This window comes from Galendromus occidentalis, unplaced genomic scaffold (genome assembly GCF_000255335.2).
Source record: "Galendromus occidentalis unplaced genomic scaffold, Mocc_1.1 scf7180000077250, whole genome shotgun sequence".
In the NCBI taxonomy this organism is placed as follows: domain Eukaryota; kingdom Metazoa; phylum Arthropoda; class Arachnida; order Mesostigmata; family Phytoseiidae; genus Galendromus; species Galendromus occidentalis.
The window spans coordinates 126,151-149,058 of NW_003805238.1; the positions used below are offsets into that span (position 1 = coordinate 126,151).

The 22,908-nt window shown below is 51.3% G+C and overlaps 7 protein-coding genes across 8 annotated transcripts in view; 3 read left to right on the top strand and 4 right to left on the bottom strand.

The window, feature by feature from the left end:
* The window catches only part of LOC100906842 (RWD domain-containing protein 1), a 1,105-nt gene extending 787 nt beyond the window's left edge, over nucleotides 1–318 (bottom strand). Inside the window, exons 1-2 of the mRNA XM_029111096.1 lie at nucleotides 249–318; nucleotides 1–117 (exon numbers count right to left, since the gene is read on the bottom strand). The exon at nucleotides 1–117 is cut by the window's left edge and continues 63 nt beyond it. Of these exons, the coding sequence (XP_028966929.1) occupies nucleotides 1–117; nucleotides 249–318 (187 nt within the window). The remainder of the gene's footprint in view (nucleotides 118–248) is intronic.
* A 665-nt stretch (nucleotides 319–983) lies between these two features.
* Nucleotides 984–1,776, bottom strand: LOC100904411 (late histone H2B.L4). The gene is made up of 2 exons (XM_003741995.2): nucleotides 1,652–1,776; nucleotides 984–1,552 (listed from the first exon to the last, which is right to left on the bottom strand). The coding sequence occupies exon 2, from the start codon at nucleotides 1,519–1,521 to the stop codon at nucleotides 1,102–1,104; it is 420 nt and encodes a 139-aa protein (XP_003742043.1). The 5' UTR covers nucleotides 1,522–1,552; nucleotides 1,652–1,776; the 3' UTR covers nucleotides 984–1,101.
* A 474-nt stretch (nucleotides 1,777–2,250) lies between these two features.
* LOC100904174 (histone H2A) lies at nucleotides 2,251–3,339 on the top strand. The gene is made up of 2 exons (XM_003741993.2): nucleotides 2,251–2,406; nucleotides 2,738–3,339. Exons 1-2 carry the CDS (start codon nucleotides 2,345–2,347, stop codon nucleotides 3,075–3,077), a joined length of 402 nt encoding a protein of 133 aa, XP_003742041.1. The 5' UTR covers nucleotides 2,251–2,344; the 3' UTR covers nucleotides 3,078–3,339.
* Nucleotides 3,340–3,523: 184 nt separating this feature from the next.
* On the bottom strand, nucleotides 3,524–5,329 carry Dph5 (diphthine methyl ester synthase). Its single transcript, XM_003742012.1, has 7 exons — nucleotides 5,247–5,329; nucleotides 4,866–5,116; nucleotides 4,705–4,765; nucleotides 4,474–4,595; nucleotides 4,174–4,345; nucleotides 3,920–4,072; nucleotides 3,524–3,756 (listed from the first exon to the last, which is right to left on the bottom strand). Exons 2-7 carry the CDS (start codon nucleotides 4,998–5,000, stop codon nucleotides 3,524–3,526), a joined length of 876 nt encoding a protein of 291 aa, XP_003742060.1. The 5' UTR covers nucleotides 5,001–5,116; nucleotides 5,247–5,329.
* Nucleotides 5,330–5,521: 192 nt separating this feature from the next.
* Rfk (Riboflavin kinase) lies at nucleotides 5,522–9,304 on the top strand. The gene is made up of 9 exons (XM_003741992.3): nucleotides 5,522–5,804; nucleotides 5,908–6,015; nucleotides 6,113–6,286; nucleotides 6,420–6,565; nucleotides 7,426–7,465; nucleotides 7,573–7,677; nucleotides 7,852–8,040; nucleotides 8,886–9,062; nucleotides 9,162–9,304. Exons 1-9 carry the CDS (start codon nucleotides 5,780–5,782, stop codon nucleotides 9,302–9,304), a joined length of 1,107 nt encoding a protein of 368 aa, XP_003742040.2. The 5' UTR covers nucleotides 5,522–5,779.
* Nucleotides 9,162–10,840, bottom strand: vih (ubiquitin conjugating enzyme vih). 2 transcript variants are annotated; one of them, XM_003741998.1, is made up of 6 exons: nucleotides 10,741–10,840; nucleotides 10,390–10,456; nucleotides 10,162–10,189; nucleotides 9,884–10,039; nucleotides 9,627–9,762; nucleotides 9,162–9,521 (listed from the first exon to the last, which is right to left on the bottom strand). In XM_003741998.1, the coding sequence occupies exons 2-6, from the start codon at nucleotides 10,434–10,436 to the stop codon at nucleotides 9,394–9,396; spliced, it is 495 nt and encodes a 164-aa protein (XP_003742046.1). In that variant the 5' UTR covers nucleotides 10,437–10,456; nucleotides 10,741–10,840; the 3' UTR covers nucleotides 9,162–9,393. The 2 variants fall into 2 exon arrangements, with proteins under 2 accessions (XP_003742046.1, XP_018494522.1); XM_018639006.1 differs by having other exon boundaries at nucleotides 9,192–9,762.
* Nucleotides 10,841–13,936: 3,096 nt separating this feature from the next.
* On the top strand, nucleotides 13,937–22,565 carry Apc2 (Adenomatous polyposis coli 2). The gene is made up of 15 exons (XM_029111100.1): nucleotides 13,937–13,961; nucleotides 14,799–15,173; nucleotides 15,271–15,392; nucleotides 15,501–15,651; nucleotides 15,835–16,276; nucleotides 16,945–17,049; nucleotides 17,146–17,291; nucleotides 17,625–17,951; nucleotides 18,637–18,846; nucleotides 18,936–19,087; nucleotides 19,227–19,656; nucleotides 19,762–20,191; nucleotides 20,318–21,482; nucleotides 21,596–21,738; nucleotides 21,839–22,565. The coding sequence occupies exons 2-15, from the start codon at nucleotides 14,924–14,926 to the stop codon at nucleotides 22,563–22,565; spliced, it is 4,800 nt and encodes a 1,599-aa protein (XP_028966933.1). The 5' UTR covers nucleotides 13,937–13,961; nucleotides 14,799–14,923.
* Nucleotides 22,566–22,908: the final 343 nt, after the last annotated feature.

A 22,908-nucleotide genomic window follows, 5' to 3' on the forward strand; every position in this document is an offset into this window, starting at 1 on the left:
CGGGATAGGTTGGCGGGATGGTGAACTTGACAGTCGCTTCTGAGGTTTTTTCTCTGTTGTCTTCGTCTTCCACTTTGACATCGATTTCCAGAACCAGATTCGGGACTTCCTCCAGTACTGGATTATAATTCATGATAGATTGGACATTGCTATGAAATCATTCGCGCATCTGGACACACCAAAATGGAACAGCATGATGCGTCATGCGTCAACGAGCAGGAGCTCATAGCGAAGACGGGATTCCTCACCTCGTAGTTCCGCCGGGTAGATAGATTCGAGAGCTTCCAACTCCTGAGCTTGTTCTTCTTTATAATCCATGGCGGTTCGTATCGACTTCTTGAATGGAAGTCCCCCCCCCTATCGAAAGATGTGCAGGAATCACTTGGCCAAATCTTCAGCTACTTCGAACTGATCCAGTTTGAGCCTCATGCCGTGTGGTAAATCGAATATCTCCTCCACCGCTGCGAAAATCAAAACATCGGTGATGGGTAAACGAAGACAGGCCGCTGTCTCCATGTACCGACTCGTATCCGCCAGTAGCGCGCAGTCCAATAGTTTCTCCGAAGTCCCGGTCCTGGGTGCTTACTCTAATGAATTCCGGACAGGATTCAAATGGGGAAAATCGCTCGTCTCACATGATCTGAGCCATGATAACCCATTCATGGATCATAGTGACTCATCGCGGGTTTTCCACGGCGGAGAATACTTCTTCGCACGGAGTAGACCATTCGCCAATGAAATCGGCGGTAGCAAGGTGTCAGGGAATTTCTGAGGCTGGGTATCCATGGAATCTCATCGTACGTGTGCTCCTGCGAACTCCTCTCCGTTCGGCGCGGAACAGCTTTGACCATCGAGCCCGTCCGACCGCAGAATTCCCTTCCCGTGCAGAATCGAGGTGAGCGGGCTCTATGATCAATTGCATAGACTGTCCCTCCAGCCTACTCTTTTCGCGAAGTTTCGAAGAGAGAATGAAGAAACGAAAATTGACTTTAAAAGAGGTTCTCAACCTTTATGAAACTTCCAGAAAAACAGGGTGCACCATCTCTGTAAAAGCTCGAGGTAGGAAGGAGCTGGGCACCGATTCGTCGGAAGCGGACTGGATCATGAGTTGTATTTGGCGAGCGCTCTACGTCCTTCAGTTATCGCATGCTTCGCCAAATCACCCGGAAGTGTCAGCTGCACGGCACTCTGAATCTCTCTGTATGAGATGGTGGCCTTCTTGTTCAGAAGAGCCAAGTGAGCAGCTTCCTTCGATAGCCTTTCGAAAAAGTCGTTGACCATAGAGTTCATGATCGCCATGGCTTTCGACGAGATACCGATGTCTTGCGCAACTTGCTTCAGGACCTTGTAAATGTGGCTCGAGAATGTTTGCTTTCTCTTCTTCTTTCGCTTCTCGCCCTGTGAGTCTGACGAAGTGGAAGGCGTCTTGACCTTGGACCGTACAGGCGGACTCTCCTCCTGTTTCGTCACTTCGGCTTTTTTCGACGTTTTCACTGTCTTCGTGCTCGCAGCGCTCGGCATGATAGCTCAATCGTATTTTTTTTGCTCCAGCCTGCAATCCGACAGGTTGAAGGTGTTGGGGATCGAATTAAGCAGAATCAGATCGTGAGCGAGACGTCAGACCCCCATAAGAGAACAAGTATCAACCTACTTGAAGCAGATATGCTTTTCGGAAGCGCTCGGTCACTCCGTTCTGTTTCCACTCCAGACTGATCCCGAAGCGAACAGCCCCTGGGAAGATGTGCGTCATTTCCCTCCATGATTGTTCTTGCACGCACTCTAGACGTACATCTCGTTCAGGCCGATTGTCTCCGACACGACGTCAACGTTCTCTCGTCTTCCAAGCGCTCTATATGGAAGCCGCGCGTCTCGAGATCCTCCGCGATGGGGAGAGCCTCTATGACCGCGTTTCGCCCGGATATGTCTTCGATTTCGAAAACCTCAAACCCCCACTTTGGACCTCTGAAAAAAACGCATTGAATGACATCTTCCTATCCGTGGCAGCCTCTCCTTCGTTTGTGCAGAGAATCACCCCGCTCCCCCACCGGGCAAACGGTTCCCCCCGGATTTTGCTCCGTAGAGGACAGAGACCCGCGATTTCTTCTGATCTTTTTCCGAGCTTTCCGCGCTGCCCGTGTCGGCAGTATTCGCTTCAAACGAGCCATGACGGAATTCCTAAAAACATGTAAAAATCATGATGATGATGATTGAGAGAGAACGTTGAGGAACAGATGCAGCGCCAAACATCGTATGCTAAAGCAGGAGCGCGCTATTTCTCGAAGCCGCGCTCATTTGTGTTGTGAGAGCCTAGCGAACCGAACGAAGTCTTCAAACAACCGTCGAAATGTCTGGACGCGGCAAAGCTGGCAAGACTAAGGGAGCTCCCTCGAAGTCCCGGTCCCAGAAGTGAGTCGATTTGAGCTTGGAACGAGTGATATTTCCGCCTCATTCACGGTACGATCCTCGAGTTTTTGGCGCGCGACACGATGTCGGCCGTTCAGTTTCCCATCGGAGCTCCCTTCCGATAGAAGATAGGAAGGGCGACAAAGAATTGAGTCCCGTCGGAAGATCGCGACGGGTTTGCTGGATTTTGTGAGCGTCCGTCGGAGAAGCAGCGGAAAATTCGAATAAGACCCGACAAACTTGCACTGTCATTGTTGAGAAATGAATCATCACATGAGATCCCTGATTTCCGATCAGCCGTATTCCCAATTAATTTCGCTGTTTCATCCCGCAGAGCTGGACTCCAATTCCCCGTAGGTCGTCTGCATCGGTTGTTGCGGAAGGGAAATTACGCGGAAAGAGTCGGAGCCGGCGCTCCCGTGTACCTGGCGGCCGTTCTGGAGTATCTTGCGGCTGAAGTTCTCGAGTTGGCTGGAAACGCTGCGAGGGACAATAAGAAAGCCAGAATCATTCCCCGCCACATCCAGCTGGCTGTCAGGAACGACGAGGAGCTGAACAAACTCCTCTCAGGAGTCACCATCTCCCAAGGTGGGGTTCTGCCGAACATCAATTCGATGTTGCTGCCCAAAAAGACGGACTCTTCCTCTGCGGGGAAAGCTTCGCAAGACTTTTAATCAGCCATCCCAACAATCGGGATCTAGTTCCCCCCGGTCCACGGAAGCTATGATTTCCCTATCGTACGTCGTACCCTAATCTTTGTGAAATCATCCATGAGTTCAAGCTCTATCGTTCATCAAGAGAGAGAGAGAGAGATTGAGAATAATTGAGATTCCCTTCGGTGCACACTCAGTCAAGTAGAGTTTAGCGGAAACGAGACCAATCAGCATGACAGTACAACGAGAATAAAGTCATTAATCGTTCGCCAGAATTTTAAGGGCTCAGAGTCTTTCTTCGCCTGAAACAATCCAACATATGAGATTGAGGGAGAATTCATCCAGTAACACGCGACAGAAGAGGGATTCAATTCTCCTCTGCCCATTAGAATTATTAATTCCCGCAGCCCGTGCCGGAGCGGTAAGACGGCGATATTAGAAGGTCTAAAGACAGAGGGACTCGGATATCACTTGACGTAGTATTTTTTATTCTCCTGGAACCATTCCTGATCCAGCGCAAACATGCTCAACATATCCCACTCGAGAGGATGCAGCGAAGTCGACGGCAAGATCAATGAGTGCAGAGGTCCTCCCAGTATCTCCTTTGTCTCGGTCAGTTGCTTCAAGCTTCCTGCGACGATTTTCTGGTTTTCTGTGCCGATCCTAGCCAGGCCAACGGCTAAGCTCTCTGGAGAATACGCTGAAGATACAGAGTCGAAGAAGTTATGTCAATCAGAGGAATCCCAAGGTTCCCGCCGCAATACAATGTGCGAAACTCTATCCTCGTGGGTATCGGGCGTCTCGCTCTTAAGGAATCTGACGATCTTATACAAATTGCGCGCGGATCAGGACTCAGAACTCACCGAGGCTTTCTCTCGATGTGGCTTCCTCCTCCTTGATCTCTAGGATTTCAATGAGCTGTTTAGCGGCTTCGTGCACCATCATGAATCTCGGGGGCTCGAAAACTTTTCTGCCACGGGCGAGATTCTCCCAAGATTGCTCTTTCATCTTAATGTCTGAAAATGACGTCGGACGAAAGCTTTTAGAGAAGTTCCAGGTCCCCCCCCCCCTCCTTTTCGGGAAGGAGCCTAGGGGTCAATCTCTGCCCGATGCTCACCGAGGAGACATAGCGTGTGCAATCCAACTTTTCTGTTCGAGGCTATTTTGTCATAGTAGCTCGTCGGTCGCCAATTTTCCTGCCACAAAACTATGGACACTGTCTCTCCGAAGGAGTACAACTGCAGTCCACAGCAGCCGACGGCGTTCATTATCGACGCGTTGTGTATAACCTGAGGGGAATATCGGATTATTCATCAAGAAGCGTACGGGAGCTCACACTGTTTATCGAGGGTCGATGGTCGAGGTTTTGTCGACTCGAAGAAATTCGTATGGATGACAAGTACATGCAAGTGCTCACCTGTGTCTTTACGCCCATTTGAGCGGCTCTGATCATCAAATCGGAATGAGTTGTGGCACCAAGAGGATCTCCGACCACCAGGAAACTCACCGTGGCTGTCAAGGCTTCGCTCAGCATGGTATCTGCAAAAAAAAAATACGCACACGGCATCGGGACAGGATAATCGGGATAGGAGAGATTCTCCTCGCCTCTGGACTACGATCAGAGTTTGTATTGGACAGCTCAACTTGCCACATTCTTGCTCGACAAAAGTTCTGTCAGCCTGGATCAGCGGTTTTCCGTAGAATTTCTCCTGGGGAAAGGGGAGCAGTCGACTTGGATTCGTGATTTTGCCCGATTACGATATTTCGACCCGTCGCGATTGACTGGGGGTTCATCGGAATATAGCTCACCAGTTCGTCTTGACCAACCGTCAAAATCGACGTGTAGGCTTCGAGGTAAACTTTCTCGCTTCTCTGTATGGCCTCGAGGCCTTTGATCGTGATGTCCTTACAATCCCCTAGTCCTAGACCGATGAGGTATAACATGATGTGGGTTGATCGAAGTCAAGAATCGGAGATGTCCGTCGAGGCTCGCGCTTCACTCCCCTCCAAGTAATCTAATCCCGCGTGAATCAGCTGACCCCCCTGTCTCAGCGAAGTTCCTGTCCGGAGAGACATAGCCTTCACGAATAGATTCTCGACTTCCTCCTCGCAATAATTCTCCATCGACATGTAGCTCCAAGATACTCCATCTATATCTCATGACGAATACACCGCAAACTGACCACACACTTCTCTTCTCTCGCTTGGAACGATCCTACCGGAGAGAAATGAACTATGACGGCGCGGGGCAAGAGAGCACGTGCTTCCGAAGTGTCAGCTGCTTCCGTCGCTTAAGCGTCGCGAACGAGGCACGTCTTCACTCTTTCTCAATGACATTCTCTCTGCTCCGGAAATTTAACCGAACATCCGAGTTTTCGTGGTTCGCTCCCGACGAACATACAAGGAGATCGCGGACAGCTAATCGCTAATCGCTCTCCATAGTGATAACTACCACCGATTCAGACATCGAACAAGAAAGAGTTCGTGCGCGCGCTCCGCTCCGATCGACTGCATCCAACCTCTCCGCTCGTCCTTCTTCTCTTACGGAGTAATGATGTTATCATTATCTTTATCTCGTCAGCACTGACGAACCTTACGACTCTGCCGTGTTGAAGCTGTGTTGCGAGTAGCTCTGTGCCCCGGGAGTCAAATTCGGACGAAACTTCGCGGAACGTTGGTGAAGCTTCCCGACGAAACTCATCGATCGCTCCGACGTTCGAATCATGGTTCTGCCCGTCTATCTCAGAGGTGAAGTTCGGAAATCTCCGGAGTATGACGAGTCCTCCAGTCGGATCCTTCCCGGTCCCTCACGCGCGTCGCGCATTCGTTCTTAACTCCTTATATCCATCAGGGAAAGTAGTTCATGGTTTCGGGAGAGGATCCCGGGATTTGGGTTGTCCCACAGCGAATATCGATCCCAAGGACGTGGACGTGCAACTACCCACGAATTTTGAATTCGGTGAGTCTAATTCTGGCACTCAAGGTCGGACCACCCAGCATTTCGTTAGGAATCATTCCCTTACGATCCTTTGGGTATTAACTTTCTAAATTTGAAGGCATCTACTACGGCTGGGCGAAACTCGTCGACGGTCCGGAAAACGATTCGACCGAGCTCCAACCCATGGTCGCCAATGTGGGGCTATGCCCTTTCTACAAGAATGAGAAACCCTCGGTGGAAATTCATCTCATTCACGAGTTCCCCGAAGATTTCTACGGGGCAACATTGAAAGGTATGCGGGAGGATTCTGACAATCGTTCGCCAACCTTATTACGCCTGGATGTAGCATTTCACAATAGCTCGAGATTATTCGTCGGTGCTCGAGAGCCGTGGAATAGCTCACATGTGACGACTCCATTCCACAGTCCTCTTCCTGGGATACTTGCGGGGCGAGAAGAACTTCGATTCGGTCAACGAGCTCATCTCACAAATACGGAAGGACATCGCGGATTCGAAGGAAGCCCTGACTGCACAAGACTGCTCGAAGTATAGATCTGATCCTTTCTTCGACTGAGCAGCATGAGAGTTCTCCAATGTGGAAGAAGCTCCTTATGAATTATCGGATCTGATACCGTTGATCTGCGGCGCGTAAAACTTAATATAATCGTAACTTTCGGAATCAGGGGGAGTCCTCCCCGAGGAAATATTAACCTCAAGAATCTGCTGTTCATTTGCCGGCCTGTTACAATCGGCGTTCAAAAGGTTCCTCTATTTGTAAACCTCGCGCTGATATTTTATACACGTTCGTACCTTATCATAGGGAATATACAATATACATTTAGGATCTTCAATTGCCTATGGATAGGGTCCCTTTCGATATGATATCTCTTCTCTGATGTGTTCACGTTCACAAATATAATGTATATTCAAGCAGATGTATGGGAGATAAATAATGATGAAGACGCGTTTCTCCATTCGACCGAGTGATCTTTATCTGTATCGAATAGACCTTGGAGGGAGTTATTTCGAATGATAATGACAATCACCCGTATTGACTCCCAACGCCAGCCTTCAGCAGCCCGACTAGCTCCTCGGGATATGAGCGGCAAAGGGAGCTCTCGATTCGCCGGAGGGCGAGAGCAACTTCTCCCCCGTTCCGGTCATTGTGCTCCCCATCTTTGTACCCAGAGAGTCTCATCATCCTGTTTCGTCTTTGACCCGAATTTCGAGGGACGTTCCACCCATGAGAGCAACTCGACGTCTGACGTAAGGCCGGACGTCATCATTCCCGCATGCGATTATCGCCGCATTGTTTGCGTGATCCTGGTCTACACAGCCGACAAGTCTGCAGACGGTTTATCTGACTAAGAGGAGATGAAGCGAACTTGGCGACATCGGCAAAAGGATGAACAAGCTGACAAAGGATAGAAGTGGATCGAGTCTCTGACAATGTTGCCCGTGCTGCTTGAAGGTACGTCGTCCTTTGCGAGCAACTATTATCGAGTGGGCGATACAGACGTCAAGCGATGGACCGCAGACCGAGCCAGCGATAGCCGGAATTCCGAAACTGAATTCCAGGAAAGGTCGTCCGTGGATTCGGCAGAGGTCGCCAATTGGGAGTGCCGACCGCGAATTTGGAAGCGGACTCAGTGGCTCAACAGCTACCCAAGAATTTCCCGCGAGGTGAGGCGCAGCTTCTCGTATCATTCAAACCTCTCTTTTTCCTTTCTTGCCCTTCCCGTGCCGCCACCGCCCAGTATCTGGCCGACTTCGCGGTGAGAATGATCTCGAATGCTTCATCACGGAGCAATACGCTTTAATATTCATTTTTCGACCTTATTGTCTTTTCTTCGGAAGGAATATATTTTGGATGGGCTCAGATCACGGCCGACGAGTCGGAGTTCCTGATATATGACCCGGTTCCGATGGTCTCATCTATTGGCATCAACCCCTTCTTCAAAAACCGGAATCTCACAGTGGAAATTCATCTTCTGCCCGGTGTTCATCAGACAATTCCACGCTGCTTCTACGGCTGTACGTTAAGGGGTCAGTACGAAGGATTTTTTTCCCGATTTCCGCTTTATCTCCGCCAGACACTATTCTCATCCCCTTATGGAAATCTCCCCGCAAAGGAACGTATGCGAATCATGAGGTCTCTTCCTGTCAATCTTCTCTCCGTTCACCCCGACTGAGAAAGCTAGAGTTCGAATTTCGGTCTCGTGCTCCAAGTGTCGTTCCTCAGTACGGTGAGACTCGCGGTGGGGTGCCTGTCATCTGCTATGACTGAATCCCGAATAGCCGAGTCTCGGTGCCACCTTCGAAGAGATCCCCTTCATTGCTCTTATTGCGCTATCCTAGGACTAGTCAGGATGGACGATTCCTTGAATCAGCCCGCGACGCCTGATCCTCAATCAACGTCGAGGGATACGGAAGTCGGCTTTCGCTTTTTTTTTTTTTTTCGGCTTTATGGGAACGAGCTCCTGAGCAACGCCAGGCCCGAAGGCGTATCTTGTTACTTCGAGCGGTTCTCGAAGCGATGAGTCGAGCTCTTCGCCCTGACAGAAAATCGTGGAATCAGTGTCCGAAGAAGACGGCGCGCATGGGATTTCCCGTGTCTCGGGTGCGCGTGAGATTGGTCTCGGGTACGCTGGAGCCTTGCTGGCGAGCTGATATCATTGCGCTGCCCATGGATCGAATCCGCGAACTCGAGATGGCGACTCTTTCTAACACCGGAGGTGACAGGTGACTGGCCGTGGAGTGTCTCATGATCGGTCATGTCTAAAATTGATCACCTCAGGTAGCCCGCACTGGTTTAGTGTCTAATTACCGGTACCTTTGCCCCAGGCGGCAATATCGAAGCAAGAATCTCAGCATCCTTACACCTTTTGCAGTTCTTCTCACTGGATTCCTCCGTGACGAAAGGGATTTCTCTTCCACCGTCAGTCTGGTCGATGCGATCCGGCAGGATATCCGAGCCGCAGAACAAGAACTCTCGCATGAGCAGCAAGTCCGGCTGAGGGACACGTATTTCTCGGAAGCCAGGCAGACGCTCTCGGATTTATCTCCGGGTTGATCGTCGGCTAGCCAGTGCAGCTTCAATCCATTAGTGAAATTTGAAACCAGAAGATCTCTCGGCCAAAGAAACGAAACGAATAAATCTATTTCAGCAATAACGCTGGTCTACATCATATCATTTTACGATAAGGATGTTGTTCCCAGGACCGTGAAAGAACAATGCGGTCCAGTTGAGGTTTACACAGTCAAGTCGAAGAATGTGCATCATGCCGGGGATAATTCGTTGTCATCATGATGAAGCCTCGAGGGAAGATATAACACAGCTGTACAGGGTTGGATTTCAAGACACTCCGAGAACCTATTGCTTTGAATCTAAATTGATAATCAAGAATTTCCATCGGTGACTTTGCGGACATCTCGGTTGTACTCTTCCAGCAAGACCTTGCGAAATTCTTTTTGATCCGCCCATAAAGTCGCTGCTGTCGTGTTGAGAGGCGAGTTTATGTTGGGATCTGGCGAGTTTGAAAACGTTATTGGATTTCGTGTATTTTTAGACTCCAGGTTGGCGGGCTCGTCATTGAGCGTGAATATGCCACCGCTAAGCTGAGAATTCTCACCCGCGAGCAATGATCTTATGGAGATCAGGATCGTTCTTATGTCTAACATGGCGGACCACTTGCTGCTGAGGATATCTAAGCAAATGCCGCCTGTTTTACTAACATTCGGATGGAAGCAGGGAGTTCGGAACATAACCTGCGGAGTGAAATGGGTTCTGAGCGATTCCTTATACGGGAGTCTTCTGTGTGGTTATCGAGAGGGCGACCTATTGAACGAATGACTCATTTGCTGGTCTCTGCCACTAGCAATTACTCACAGTAGGTGGTTTGAATGGATAATCTGACGGGAACACAAACGTCAACTTGTACGTCAGACCGTCGTAGGCAGTGTTTATGGGGCCTTCGATCGTCCCGACCCAACGGTAAAGAGTATCCCCATCTGGAAACGCTGACACGCCGACCTCTGGGTTCATCTGCAAAAATTTTCTTATTTGATCGAATTTCCGCGGAGTAGAGGCAGATGATCCCACGGATTATAATAAGAGGAATCGGAAAAGCGGCAGCGAGAATAGAGAATTCCGACTCCGCAACTGACCGTGAGAGCCATAAGTTCATCTTGCAACCTGTAAACGGAATCGAAAAGATTCTTGGTGAGACTCTGACACGGTCGGGCCCATAACGCAGCGCGGCTACAGAACAACATTCGGTGAATTCCAAGGGCATCGTCGAGATCACTTTAGGCATCGAGATGGATCAATTTGTTGACAATTGAGGATACTACATGATCCGGGGCGCAAGAGGCGAATTCGGAGAAGAATCTCACCGTTTAGCGAGCGCCTGACTGGCCCTTGGCTTAGATTCGGTGCTCATAGTGGTTCTTGAGCTCAGGCCTGTCGATGCGGAAATGAAAAAACAATGAGCGAGGAATCAGGTCTATGGTCAGTCTGAATGCTGATTTCTCAGCTGGAGCGAGACATTCTGAAGGATCGGTGCAGCCGCTCCCTTCGGAAGCCGACGGAGTGAATTCCCTCTCGAAGCTCTAATCGATTCATCTGTACGGAAGACATCCTAGAGAATTCATGCTCTCTGTTGCTAGCACACTCGAGAAGACTGGCTCCGAGGATTCGTCCAGGAACGGAAAAGCAAAGCCAGTACCCGCGATTCCCTGACTCACCTCCGAATCTCTTCACCAATCAAACGATAATCCAACGATAAGCCTTACGAATGTTTCTTATTTCGTTGTGCGCACGAATTGTTTGCTAGTTCAGCACAACGGTTTCCGAGGCAGACGACCGGCGCGCGCCAAACACCTTCGGAGAGGAGACCACCGAACGAAAATATGCTCTCGCGCCAACGGCGGCAGATCGTAGTGGGCAGCGCGGCTCTCGCCACACTGGGAACTTATTATCCAGTTGAAAGAGACTTTCGTTGTCTATCAGAAATATCTTCTGCAGTAAGAGGCGTCCGAAGAAGCTGAGAACATTGATGAGCGTCCCGGCCAATGATCTCCTGCTTTCTGCACGGGATGACATCCTCGCGAAATCATATAATTTTATGCAATATGTATTCGCGAAACTCATTATTGTGCATATATCTATGTACTTAGCCCAATAACTGTCTGGGATGAAGGCAGTTAGAGCGCATCGGCTCTCGAGGCTCGATCTACGTTTAAAGAGATAAATCCGACCTCTTGGACGAGATCCCACGCTCGAATATAGTAGAAGCAGACATCGCAAAATAATCACCGATCAAACGGGAGCATGGCTTGTCCATGCAATACCGGCAAGCCATCCAGTGATGGAGGCTGGAGGCAGCTGTTTCACTCCGAGAGAGCGCACATGATCCAGAAGGAGACCTCCGAGGCCGAATATTCGGACAACAGGAGTTACTTCGCTCGGTTCCATACGATCACTTTGCTGAACGGGAGAGGACATCGCTAAATAGTCAGAATTCACGTCATTCCCGGATCTCAGAATTAGTATCCTTGGCTCCAGCTGATCCGAGTTCGCGCTTCCTCCAAGAGACGCATACGATCCTGTCCGAAAGGACCGGAGCGCCCTCTGGTATTCGCTCCTGGCATTTTTGTCCTGGAGAACGAGGGTGGATTAAAGCTCCAGTATGGCGTCTGACTCGCTATACAGACTACAAGTGACTGCGGGAGGACCTGTTTTTCAGATTCATGTCTAATCGTCTCTGAGATTACGTTGATCTTATGCCAGTGGCCCTGAATTAGACTGAGCCACGTATCGTTAGAGAATACACACATATCAAGGTGAGTTCCGGAGCTGGCGCGATCGGAGGCAGCCTCGTCAAGCGTCTGGTATGCGGTGAATCTCGAGAGTCTCGAGGCTAAGGAGTCTCGAGGTTTTTCCAGCAGCTCCGCCAGTTGGCTGGAACGTCGTATGGACGCGAGGAGCGGATGCGTGGATGAGCTTATGAAATTCGGTCCTGTTGAGAGACGCTTGAACGAGTTCCCAAGAGCGACTTTCACGAAGTGCAGCGCTCCGGTGCGCAATAAATTGCGGACCGTCGGGGGGAAGCAGTTACGCTTTTGATACGCATCTCTGTGGAAGAGAATGGTAATTCCTGTCCCCAGCGAATCGAAACAGAACGAGTCACTTCCATTCGCATCGACCTATATTACACGCGGGGAGTCTTGTATCAAACTGCGGCAATATATTGTGCGGCAAAGTTTTCGGCCTTCAATGTCGTACTCTGCATTATTTCTTTTCATGGACACTGGGTCGGCTGTCCGATGGCGTTCGGCCTGGAATCGTCCTCTATGTATACGGAAGGGAGAGCTCGGACGCAATAGAAATGCGTCAATTTCACTCGTTTCCAACACCCTCCTGAGTTTTCTTGCTGAGAAGAACAAGATCCGAGACTTCTGGACGGCACGTAATTTACGCCATATCCGATGAGATGTACAGAGAGAACGAGAAGAGAACATGGTTAGATTGCGAAAAGACCGAGCCGGAGTGCCACTCGCCTCTGTATCAACCTGAGTGTTCGAGGCTGCGGCATTCGTCGGGGCGGGGGTTGCGTTCTACTCGTCCTATTGCCTTCTCGAGTATCCCCTATGCCGAATGGTGTCAAGGCGGGTAGAATATTTATTCCTCTCGACAACCGAACCCCTCGGGAGACGGGAGTCTTATCACCAATGTCGGCGAGCTCCCCTAAGAAACCCGGTCGCATCGGAAGGCTCCGAGCGCGGTGGGACCGGCGGAGCTGAGGAGGATTCATCTCGCCTCCCCAAAAGAGGCTTGCGGGAAATCGTGTCGATGTGTTATACCAGGCCCTAATGTGTCTTCTCCCTTGCAGCACAACATCATCGCCATTAACAGCGTGTCAAGGACCGCAGTTCCCACACACTGAATGGAGAGCAAGGTGAGAACCGGAACCAGGAAACTTACGCCAATTTTTTGGAGAAGCCGTGTGGGAGCGCACAAAAGCTCGAAGTCCGGAGAAGAAGTCGTGGATGGGAGACTCGATGCCGAGAGGGCGAGACAAATCTCCAGCGTGACGTGCTGAATTTATGAAAATCGATGCTCCAAAATCCTGATTTACCGTAAGATCAATGCGTCGGGCATCTTGGACTGCCATTCTCTTTCACCTCTGAATGTCCTGAGACCTGTTTGCTGCAGATAAGCAGCAGGTCGCTTGTGTGACATTCCAAGAAAGCTCGAATCGTGAGCCGACCGGAACCGCTCGGTCAGCTCTAGTCAGATGTGTGTGAAGAATGACACACCCACTCCCGCAGAGTTGGGCGTTCTACCGTTTGTTTTCGTTCTGTTCGAGAGCTCCGAGCTGGATCCGTCTAATCGGTAAGATTCAGCAATGAGCGGGAGCTTAAACCAGTCAGTGAGCAGAACCGCGAGGGCTGAGTTCGCGCTTTGATAATTCGCTCAAGTGCTAATAAAGCGCCCGGCTTAGGAGCAAGGTTCACCCGTGCACTCGAGCAGCCAGTCTCCGCTGTCTGTCGGCTCGAAGTGAGCGAACGGAATACACAGGACCATGAAGGCCCGAAGCGCGATCGCAGTCATGCTGATGCACTTCGAGGATCCGTCTCCAATGATGGTCGAGAGTAATTATTGAGCCATACCTATTCAGAGAAAGAGAAACGAATTTATCTTGCGTGAAATATGAAATGTAATGGGAACGGCTCCTACTCAGCCCAATCAACAGACATCGGATCGGACGGTTCACTTTTGTCACGCTGAGAGTCACGACGAAATTTTCGCTGAGAGTAGTCTGTTTTGTTTCAGGAACGAGCCGCGCGTCCTCCAACCATTGTGGGCTTGCCGGGCCAGATGATTCCCCTGAACGGGGAGTCTGGCTTGGGTCAGACATCGGACGCGGATCGGGACAGCACGCCCGACTGGTCCCCCGACACAGGTAGGAAATGTTACGACGAGTTCGCGAGGTAAAATGCTTGACCATCTGGTGGGCTACAGAGCTATCGAAAAATCCTGTTGGTCCTTCCTAATTTTGTCGCTTGATAGAGAGAAAGTGCTTCATACAGCAGAATTGGCGAATGAGTCGATCAGACAACTTCTCGCAGTAGACCTCGCGACGATTCTTGCTCCTGTCCGAGACTGAGCAAAGTTGCAAATTCGATTACACGACTGACTAAGTCATGATCCGGCAAGAATGTTCTCCTTATTATACATTCGCTGGAGCTCCGAGGAAAGCGTAGGACGCTGGTCGAATCAGGGCTCCTAAGTCGGCGCTTTCGACGCCTCGACCCCCAGAGCTCACTGACTCTTTGGAGCCGAGTCCTGTGCTCAGGCGTTCGCGGATACGGGAAAGAATCGATGGGCTCGACTTTGACGTTCGTGATTCAAAAATATAGCCTCTTCTTCCGGCTGCGGACTGAAATTTAAATGCGCCTGACATTCGACCTCTTTCTCTTATTATTGATGAGGCATTCAAATAGATAGGTGCGTCCCTGGAAATTTCGAGAGCTCTTGCTCGAAAATCCTGGGAATACTGTCCATGTCCATGTATGACAGTATTCGCGGTATCTCCGTTTGCATAGGTGCAAGCGACTCGCCTGCCCGGGAACCGATCGAGGAGCGTCTCGGGCCGGGAAGTCGCTCCTACGACTCACTTCGGTGGTCCGCCTCTGCGGCCCGAAGTAGGATAATTGCTCGATGCTCTACCGATTCAAAATTTTGTGAGAGTCCCCGAAGGCGACTTATGCAATTCCTAAAATGATCTTAATTTTTCCAGTGCTGTGGAGATCCTTGCCCAACTCTGTGGTCGACAATCGTTCTAGTAGGAGCTCCTCGGGCATACCGACATCTCTGACCGACTCAACCATCGAAGAAGATTCAGTAGGGACCGCCAAGTCCTTGATGGCGTCATCTCTGTACTCAACAGCGTCATCCTCCCTCCGATTGAATCCGCAGCTGGTGAACACCCGAGTAGAAATGGTTTATTCCCTTCTGTCGACGTTGGCAACTGAAGATCGCGATGACGTTTCTGCCACTCTTGAGACCATGACAACTTCGAAAGAGAGTTGCCTCGCGATGCGACAGAGCGGCTGCATTCCGCTTCTCGTTCAGCTTCTCCATGGGATTATCGACGAGCACGGGAACCCGAAAGGTAGAGAGAACGCTTCGCGGCGAGTATTACTTGACCCACGTAGTTTCCGCTTCGCGTCGTCGAACGTTTCCAAAATAATCAATCAACGGATTTTCAGGTCGACTCCGAACTCGTGAGTCCAGAGTCCGGGCCGCCAAGGCTCTGCACAACATTGTACATGCTTTGCCCGACGACAAACGATCCAGACGCGAAGCTCGTGTTGTCAAGCTTCTGGAGCAGGTTCGATAACTTTTTTCTTCTTATCGGAACTGCCACGCTCCCGGCTCGCACTGTTCGAGGATGAAGCATCGATTCGAGGGAAATAAGCCTGTGAAACGAAACTTCCAGGTCCGAGACTTCTGTGATGCGCTTGAAGAAGGTGATCAGGCAGAGAATTTGGAGAATGAGAATAAGGAATTCGAACATCCAACCTCAGCGGTTGCCGCCCTCATGAAGTTGTCTTTCGACGAGGAGCACCGCCACGCCATGTGTCAACTCGGTAGGTTGTAGATAGCCACCTGGGTGGCAAGAAAACCCCGACTCGCAAAATAGAGGAATTGCGTAGCGATTCCTCTCTCAATTTCCTTTCCCGAGCATTTTCCCGCTCGTGCACTCAGCCTCGTTCGAATTTGTGGTCGGAGTAGGTCACTCCTCCCATGTAACGCGCGAGTCCCTATCGCAGGTGGTCTTCAGGCGATCGCAGAACTCCTTCACTGCGATTTCGCTGCTCATGGTCACAACCGTGAGTCCTGCCTCCTGATACGTCGCTACTCGGGCATGGCTCTGACGAACCTGACCTTTGGCGATGGCAACAACAAGGCGGCACTTTGCTCGATGCGAAGCTTCATGACATCTCTCGTGGCTCAATTGGATTCTCGATTCGACGATCTGAAACAGGTCACCGCGAGTGTACTGCGTAACCTATCCTGGCGTGCCGACAGCATGAGCCGAGTCTCTCTGCGAGAATCGGGCAGTGTCATTTCCCTCACAAAGTGCATGATGTCCATGGAAAAAGAAGGAACCCTGAAATCCGTCTTGTCGGCTCTGTGGAACCTGAGCGCTCATTGTACTGAAAACAAAGTTCAGATCTGCTCTGTCGAGGGTGCCCTCGGTTTCTTAGTCGGGTGAGTATTCGGACTGCCGAGTGATTTATTCATTCATTCCTGTTTCCCTGGTAGGAGAAGAGAGGCGGGGAGGGGAAGGCGAGGGATACACGTAGTGTTCCGGTGCTGTCAAGCGATCCGGATGGGATCCCGATTCTCGTGAACGATTTTCGTTCCGTGGAAGAGAGCTCGTCGAAAGCCATAGTGTCATCAAAATCGACTGGACCCTTCCTGAGTCGCGAGGTCACGTCTCTCGATGTTGATGAGCTCGTCCTAGCTAGTCCTGGCTTCATGCCCAGGTATTGGAAGCGACCGGACGGAAACCCGGGGTGGCTATAACTCAAACACGTGACGCTAGTATCTCGGCGATGAGTATTTGCGGAAGTGATGCTCTTGAGTTGCTCTTCTTCAGCTTATCAGCTCGCCGAGTTGAGTTTTTGATCATTCTAGCCACGGGGGGCATCTGACAAGGACGCTTTTGGCAAACCTCCAAGGAGGGTCACTCTCGGGTTGACCTTTCGAGGTTTCGCACTGTAACTGTGGACGCGTTTTTCCCTCTGGAGCAGCGGGGAGGCTCCTCGAATGGAGCGCTTCGATTATTTATCCCCTCGTGGAGGGCGCGGCATCGAAGACAATCGAGATCCCGTCTCCATCTATTATTTATTCATAGAACCGTACAATTTTTGCAGGACCCTGACGTACCGGAGCCAGGGCAAAACCCTTTCAATCGTGGAGAACGGCGGCGGAATCTTGAGAAATGTCTCATCGTACGTCGCAACACGAGACGAATACAGGTGATTTCTGCGACAGTGCGGAGTACAGTCCATGAACACTGAGTATGATTCACCCGCCACTGGCAAAAACTCAGTCTGAATTCCAATTTTTTTCAGAGCGATACTGCGCAGACACAGCTGTCTCGAAATTCTTCTCCAACAACTGAAATCTCCGAGTCTTACCGTGGTCAGCAATGCGTGTGGAACGCTTTGGAATCTATCCGCGCGCTGTCCCCAAGATCAAAAACGACTCTGGGAGCTGGGTGAGTCAATCGGAACCATGCAATAATTTTTGTCGGAACAGGAACCGTCGCTGGCTCTGTGGTCAGAGATGGAAAGTCATCATGCAAATAATCGGGACACGTGGGTCCCTTGGCCTTGAACCCAATGTCGCGCACCGCCTTTCCGATTGCAATAAATAAATGTTCGGAGTGTTTCTCCAGGAGATTATGCGATTAAAGCCCACCATGTCAATGGCGGTTCAACGACTTCACAAGCTTCGCTCGAATGTTTGCATCGAATACGCTCTTCTTTCTGATATTCGTCTCGCTGCCGAAGGTTCGGAAACTCAAACGTGTTCTCTGGCTCGCTTTCAGGCGCTGTCGGTATGCTGCGCAATCTGGTCAACTCGAAACACAAAATGATCTCGATGGGCTCGTCCGCCGCTCTCAAGAACCTTTTGACGGCTCAGCATCTCTCCGATTCTCTAGAATGCGGCGGGCTCGAGTCAAGACTGAGCTCGCTCGTCTCCGAGGATTTGTCTCTCAAGAGTTCCGAGACGAGCTCGATCAGAAGTTGTGACACTCCCGTATTGCTGGCCCGCAAGGCCAAGAATCTCAAGCAGCAATACATAACGGGTGAAAACGCCAAAAACCTCAGTGAATTGTGCGACAACATCGAAGCGTCGCCGAAGGCCAGCCCCGGTGAGTGCAGAGTTCAAGTTCAATAGGACTTCTGTCCGCGACGCGTTTTCCGAACGTTTCCGATTCAGATACCGTCGAGCTTCCGTTTCCGATTCCCATTCCTTTTCCACTATTCTGCACCGCAAGGTATTCGCAGAGAGATCATCTGAGCGGCCGAAAACAAAAATCTCGTGATAATTTCGAATCCGTGGGAAAAGTCAAAAGGCGGCCGAGGGCCGGAGTCCTTGACTCCCTTGATCGAGTAATATAAGCTCGAGGACCACCGGAAAGATTTTCGACTTGAATGCGGTAGTCCCGTTAGCCCGAGCGCAGAGGATTGTATCTCGGCTTAAATGTCAAAACGCGCTGCTGGAGAGTCGGCGGTCTCTGCCGCAGCTTGGTAATGACCCAGTTGAGAATGGCGCCTTCGAGTCCCACAAGCAGTTTCTTTTCATCTCGAAGCTTTTTGCTCTGATTGATCGCAACGTATCGTCGCGAGACCTACATTATCAGTACTAGATAGAAGGGGAAAGAAAGTGTAGAAAACGGTCCCGCGGACAGCCGAGATCCTGGTTTGAAAATGAGACGATAACGTCAGAACTGAACGATTCAAGACAAATCCAATTTCGCGGGATTCCTTCGTGTCCAACACGGGGGCCAAAGTATGGAATCCCCTCATTTACGCGGCTTCATTTGCTCGCCACAGTGTCCGAGAAGAGATCTCTCTTCTTCCCTTCGCTGCCGGGTCGCATGCATTATTCTGTCGGCGAACACGTACCGCGGTCCGCATCGAGGGACTCCATACGGTCGACGTATTCTGAGCCAGGCTATGTACGCCCCAGACCGCACTCCTTAGGCCAACTGCGGCATTCGAGCATCGATCGGTATTCACACATCGATTGGAGCACTACTTCAGGTGAGGCGACCGATGGGGACTTTTGAAACACGATGCCTTACGTCGTTGTTCGACGGAACCTCTTTATTACTATCAGTGAATATCCGCAGCTTTCCTGGCGTCTTCTGAAGGAACCCGAGCTGCATCGGCTCGTCGGCGACCCGCGAGCTCCTCCTGCGTGAGGCCGACGTCGACATACGCTTCGTTCATATCGACTTCAATTTTCGAAGACAAGGAGGAGTTTTCACCAACGAATAGCAAGGTCTGTCGGTCATACTTTGTGCCTCCACATTGTTCGCGTAGTCGCGGTACGCGAGAGATGCCTGATGAATGATCGACGTTGTACAGAGTCGCTCGTTGTTACCGAGTCCGGTAGCCGTGACACGATTTGTACCTTACAGCAAGGAACTCCACACAGAGAACCTCGCAGATCTGCGAGAGACCCACCGAGAGATGTCAAAGCACGAAAAGATACCTCGGAAAAGAAACTCTCTATCGAGAAAAGATCGGCGATACCGAGCCCAATGAGTGGGTCTATGACGGACTCTCAGACTTCCGGCTCGTCTCCATTGAAACGCAGCCGGATCCCTCAGGTCAAGAGACCGACGGAATCCCCTCCGCCCCCGCCGTCGATGAACAAGAAGAAAACCGCTCCGGTGGAGCCCCGCTCGACGGAGACTGTTTCCATGGAAATTCCGAATCCGGGCCCTACCCCGGGAAACCTCACCGTGAGCTCCTCGACAGATCCAGCGTCCTCGGACTCGGAAACCAACCTTTCACTGCCGGAAAAACCTCCGACCGTGGCGGTCAGGAGTGTGAAACCGGTTCCAAGTGAGTTTTGCTATCTAGAAAATCTACGATGAAAATTTGCGTCGTTTCATGCTGGCCGATCCGGTCGAAATCCGTACTGACGTAGATTTCCGTTCCCGCTCACAGCGCCGCCTCCTTCGTCGCCGAATTTCCCCTCGAAAAAGAGCTCCGGAAACAACAACGATTCCGACAGGAACTCATCCTCCATATCGGACAAAAGTCCACCGCCCTCGCCGCGGAAAAGCCTCACGAACAAGCACTTACGAGCTATCGAGATCGAGGACGACTCGAGCATCACTTCCGACCTTGGCGGGGTCCAGCCGCCGTCCTTCTTCAACGATTTGGGCTCGATGGCGAGCAGCTGTGGGTCTCTGGAACTCACTGGAGATCGTACTCCCGGGAAGAAACTCTCGCTCCAGGCCCGACAATGCTGGAACGCAGACGAATGGAGTCCGAAAAGCTGCGAAAACCTCGACAACGTTATGCCGCCCTCAGGCTTGAACTCGGTCGAATGCCTTTCGCTCGGGAGCTCTATGAACTCCGATCTCCTGCTGAAGTGAGTTCGCGGCATGGAAACGGGGCAATGGCTCGTAAACCGGATACGCGTTCCCCATAGCGGCGCAGGACGTATGCCCGCGATCCGCTCGACGGGTTTCTCATATCTTTTTTTTTTCTATTCCAGCGCCAATCCGCCTTCGTACATGGAGGACCACTCGTTCGACGACCGCACGCATGACGTCATTGCAGCCGACGAGACCTACACGCGAGACGTTGTAAATCACAATGAACCGCCGATTTACCCTCGCGTCAGCGCCGCCACGTACACTCAACAGAATCCGCAATTCGCAAACAACAAGCCTTCGAACAACTGCGTCGCTCAATTGCTGGACGATCCGACCGAGATCGGATCGGACGCGTTCCTGTCAGATGTCGAAGGTGATGATCTTCCCTACGATTCGAGTACTGAATATTACACCTGTCGACAGTCTACGGAAACGTTACGCGCTTCGCACTTCATGAGCTGCAACAGCGGCCACTCGAAGGACGCGACTGTTGGTAGCAGCGAGAATCTCACATCACTCGACAACACGCTGACATTCGACGTGTCGGCGGGCAGGAGGAACTCCTGCGCTGATCTGACGTACGACGCTACGCTAGTATACGAGCCAGCCGATGACGAGTGCTCTGTCGTGAGCAGCGTTGACGACGCCACCTATGACATCTCGTCGCCGCGGCCCCAAACTCCTACGAGAGGTGCTAGAATCGTGAAGCCAGTTGTGATCAACGGTGTGCCCGTAATGCCGGGATCGCCCGCGAAACCGCCAGTCGTAATCATAGCGGGGAGAAACTCAACGAAAAATTCCCCTAAGAAAGTACCAACGGTACCGATTCGCCAGACGAGGGCGAGTGCTCTTCGAGCCTCGAGGGCCCAGATTCCGGCTGAGCTGGAGAGATCGGGCTCGAGATCCACGAGCTCGTCGCCGGCGAGATCGCCGCCAGTGAGCGCCAGGCTTTCAAGTCCGGCCAATCGCCGCCCCCTCCCGAGAACGGCGTCGTCGCCGACCCCGAGAACGCCTATCGGCGGAAAAGCTCCGCAGGTGGCGAGCCCGCTCGCCTCACGGAGCTCGAGTCTCAACAGCAGAGTTACGTCGGCCGATAACGTGCGTCCACCTACCGGTCCGAAAACTCAAATTGAGAACCAGCCCCCCAAGCCCGCCGCTCTGACGAAACAAGGTACATTCACGAAAGACTCCGGTGAGCTCGCTCTGAAGCCTGCTCCTGCGATACCAGCCAGGACCATCGTGCCAAACGCAACCTCTGTCCAGAACAATCAGGCAAAAGCAAACGTGAGTGGTTCCCTCTCCTCCCGTCATTGGATCCATCATCGTTCATCCATGTATGGCGATGGAAGGAAAGATTAATTATTGATCGATTCGAGTTCGCATTACTCCTGTTACAGACAATGAATGCGGTCCGTGCTCCCATGCACAAATCGTCGTCCGTGAGCCACAACATGACTCGAAGCACCCACCCGACTCTCAACAGGGCACAGTCTGACGCTGCGCAAATGAGCAAATCCGTCGTCCAGACGGCAACTCAAAGGTGGGAAATTCTGGTCAAGTTGAGAAGAACTTTTTTCCAAGACGATCAGGGTTTGAGCTCATTGGCTTATGTCAATCGAGCATCATCGACTGATACTTAGAAACTCCCGCAGGGTCCCCTTGGCAATGCGGACCACCGCCGCTTCTCGCGCCCGCGCGGCAGCGATCGCTCATGCAAAAGCGCAACCAAGCCAGGCACGCGTTGTTCTCACGAAACGAGCCATCACTAGTATAGAACGACCAACATCGAACTCGATCAACAACAACGTGAACAACAACAATTACGAGAACAATGACTTCACCATCAACAAGAACAACACGACGGCTTTTCACGCTAACGACAGCTCATCTTTGATTCGGAGTGGAACTTACGAGAAGATCAACGAAGTAGGGCTCACTGCCTACCCTGATTCGAACGATAACGAGAAGAGCCGAACCGTCGGCGCCCATCCAGTGAGACCCAGTGAGTTTTGGTCGACCTCGAAAACGTCATCAGCTCCCCAGAGTTCTCAGAAAACCACCGGATTCTTGAAGAGATCCGTGGCCGCTTACCGGAAGGTGGGCGATTCGTCCCCTGTGGCCGCTCCCCGTTCGATCCCTGGACTTCGGAGTCCATCCGAAGTGACGAAACTGGTCGGTCCGTCGGTTGCGAGTGTTGCGTCTCCCGCAGCAGTGATCGCACCGTTCAGCTATCGTCCACGTTCGACACCAACCACCCCGAACGGCTCAAAGATTCCCATGATCAGGAGCGAGGACAAGAAGCCATCAACTACGCCCGATGACGAGGGGTACGTTGTGGCCACAGCTCGTCTAGTCACAACTGTATAGAAAACTGATCGAGAGGGTCGTCATCGAAGATCATAAAGTACACTAAACAGATTTCCGACGTGGACTGGGAACCGATTGAAGCATCTTGTGCCATTTTCACGCTCATTTCACAATAACAAAGATAATACATATGTAATATATGTCTCCACCTGAAGATGGCGTCGCCTCATCCCAAATCAAAACCATTTAAAACTTTCGTCAACTGAGATACCGGATAACGTGACTGTCGATTATTGTCTCTCATAGCAAGAAGGAAAGAACTGTACTCAGAATTTGGAAGTCGATTGAACTCGTAGTCTCGCATCTCTAGAATCCCTCGTACACTCTCGCATTTCCTAAACGA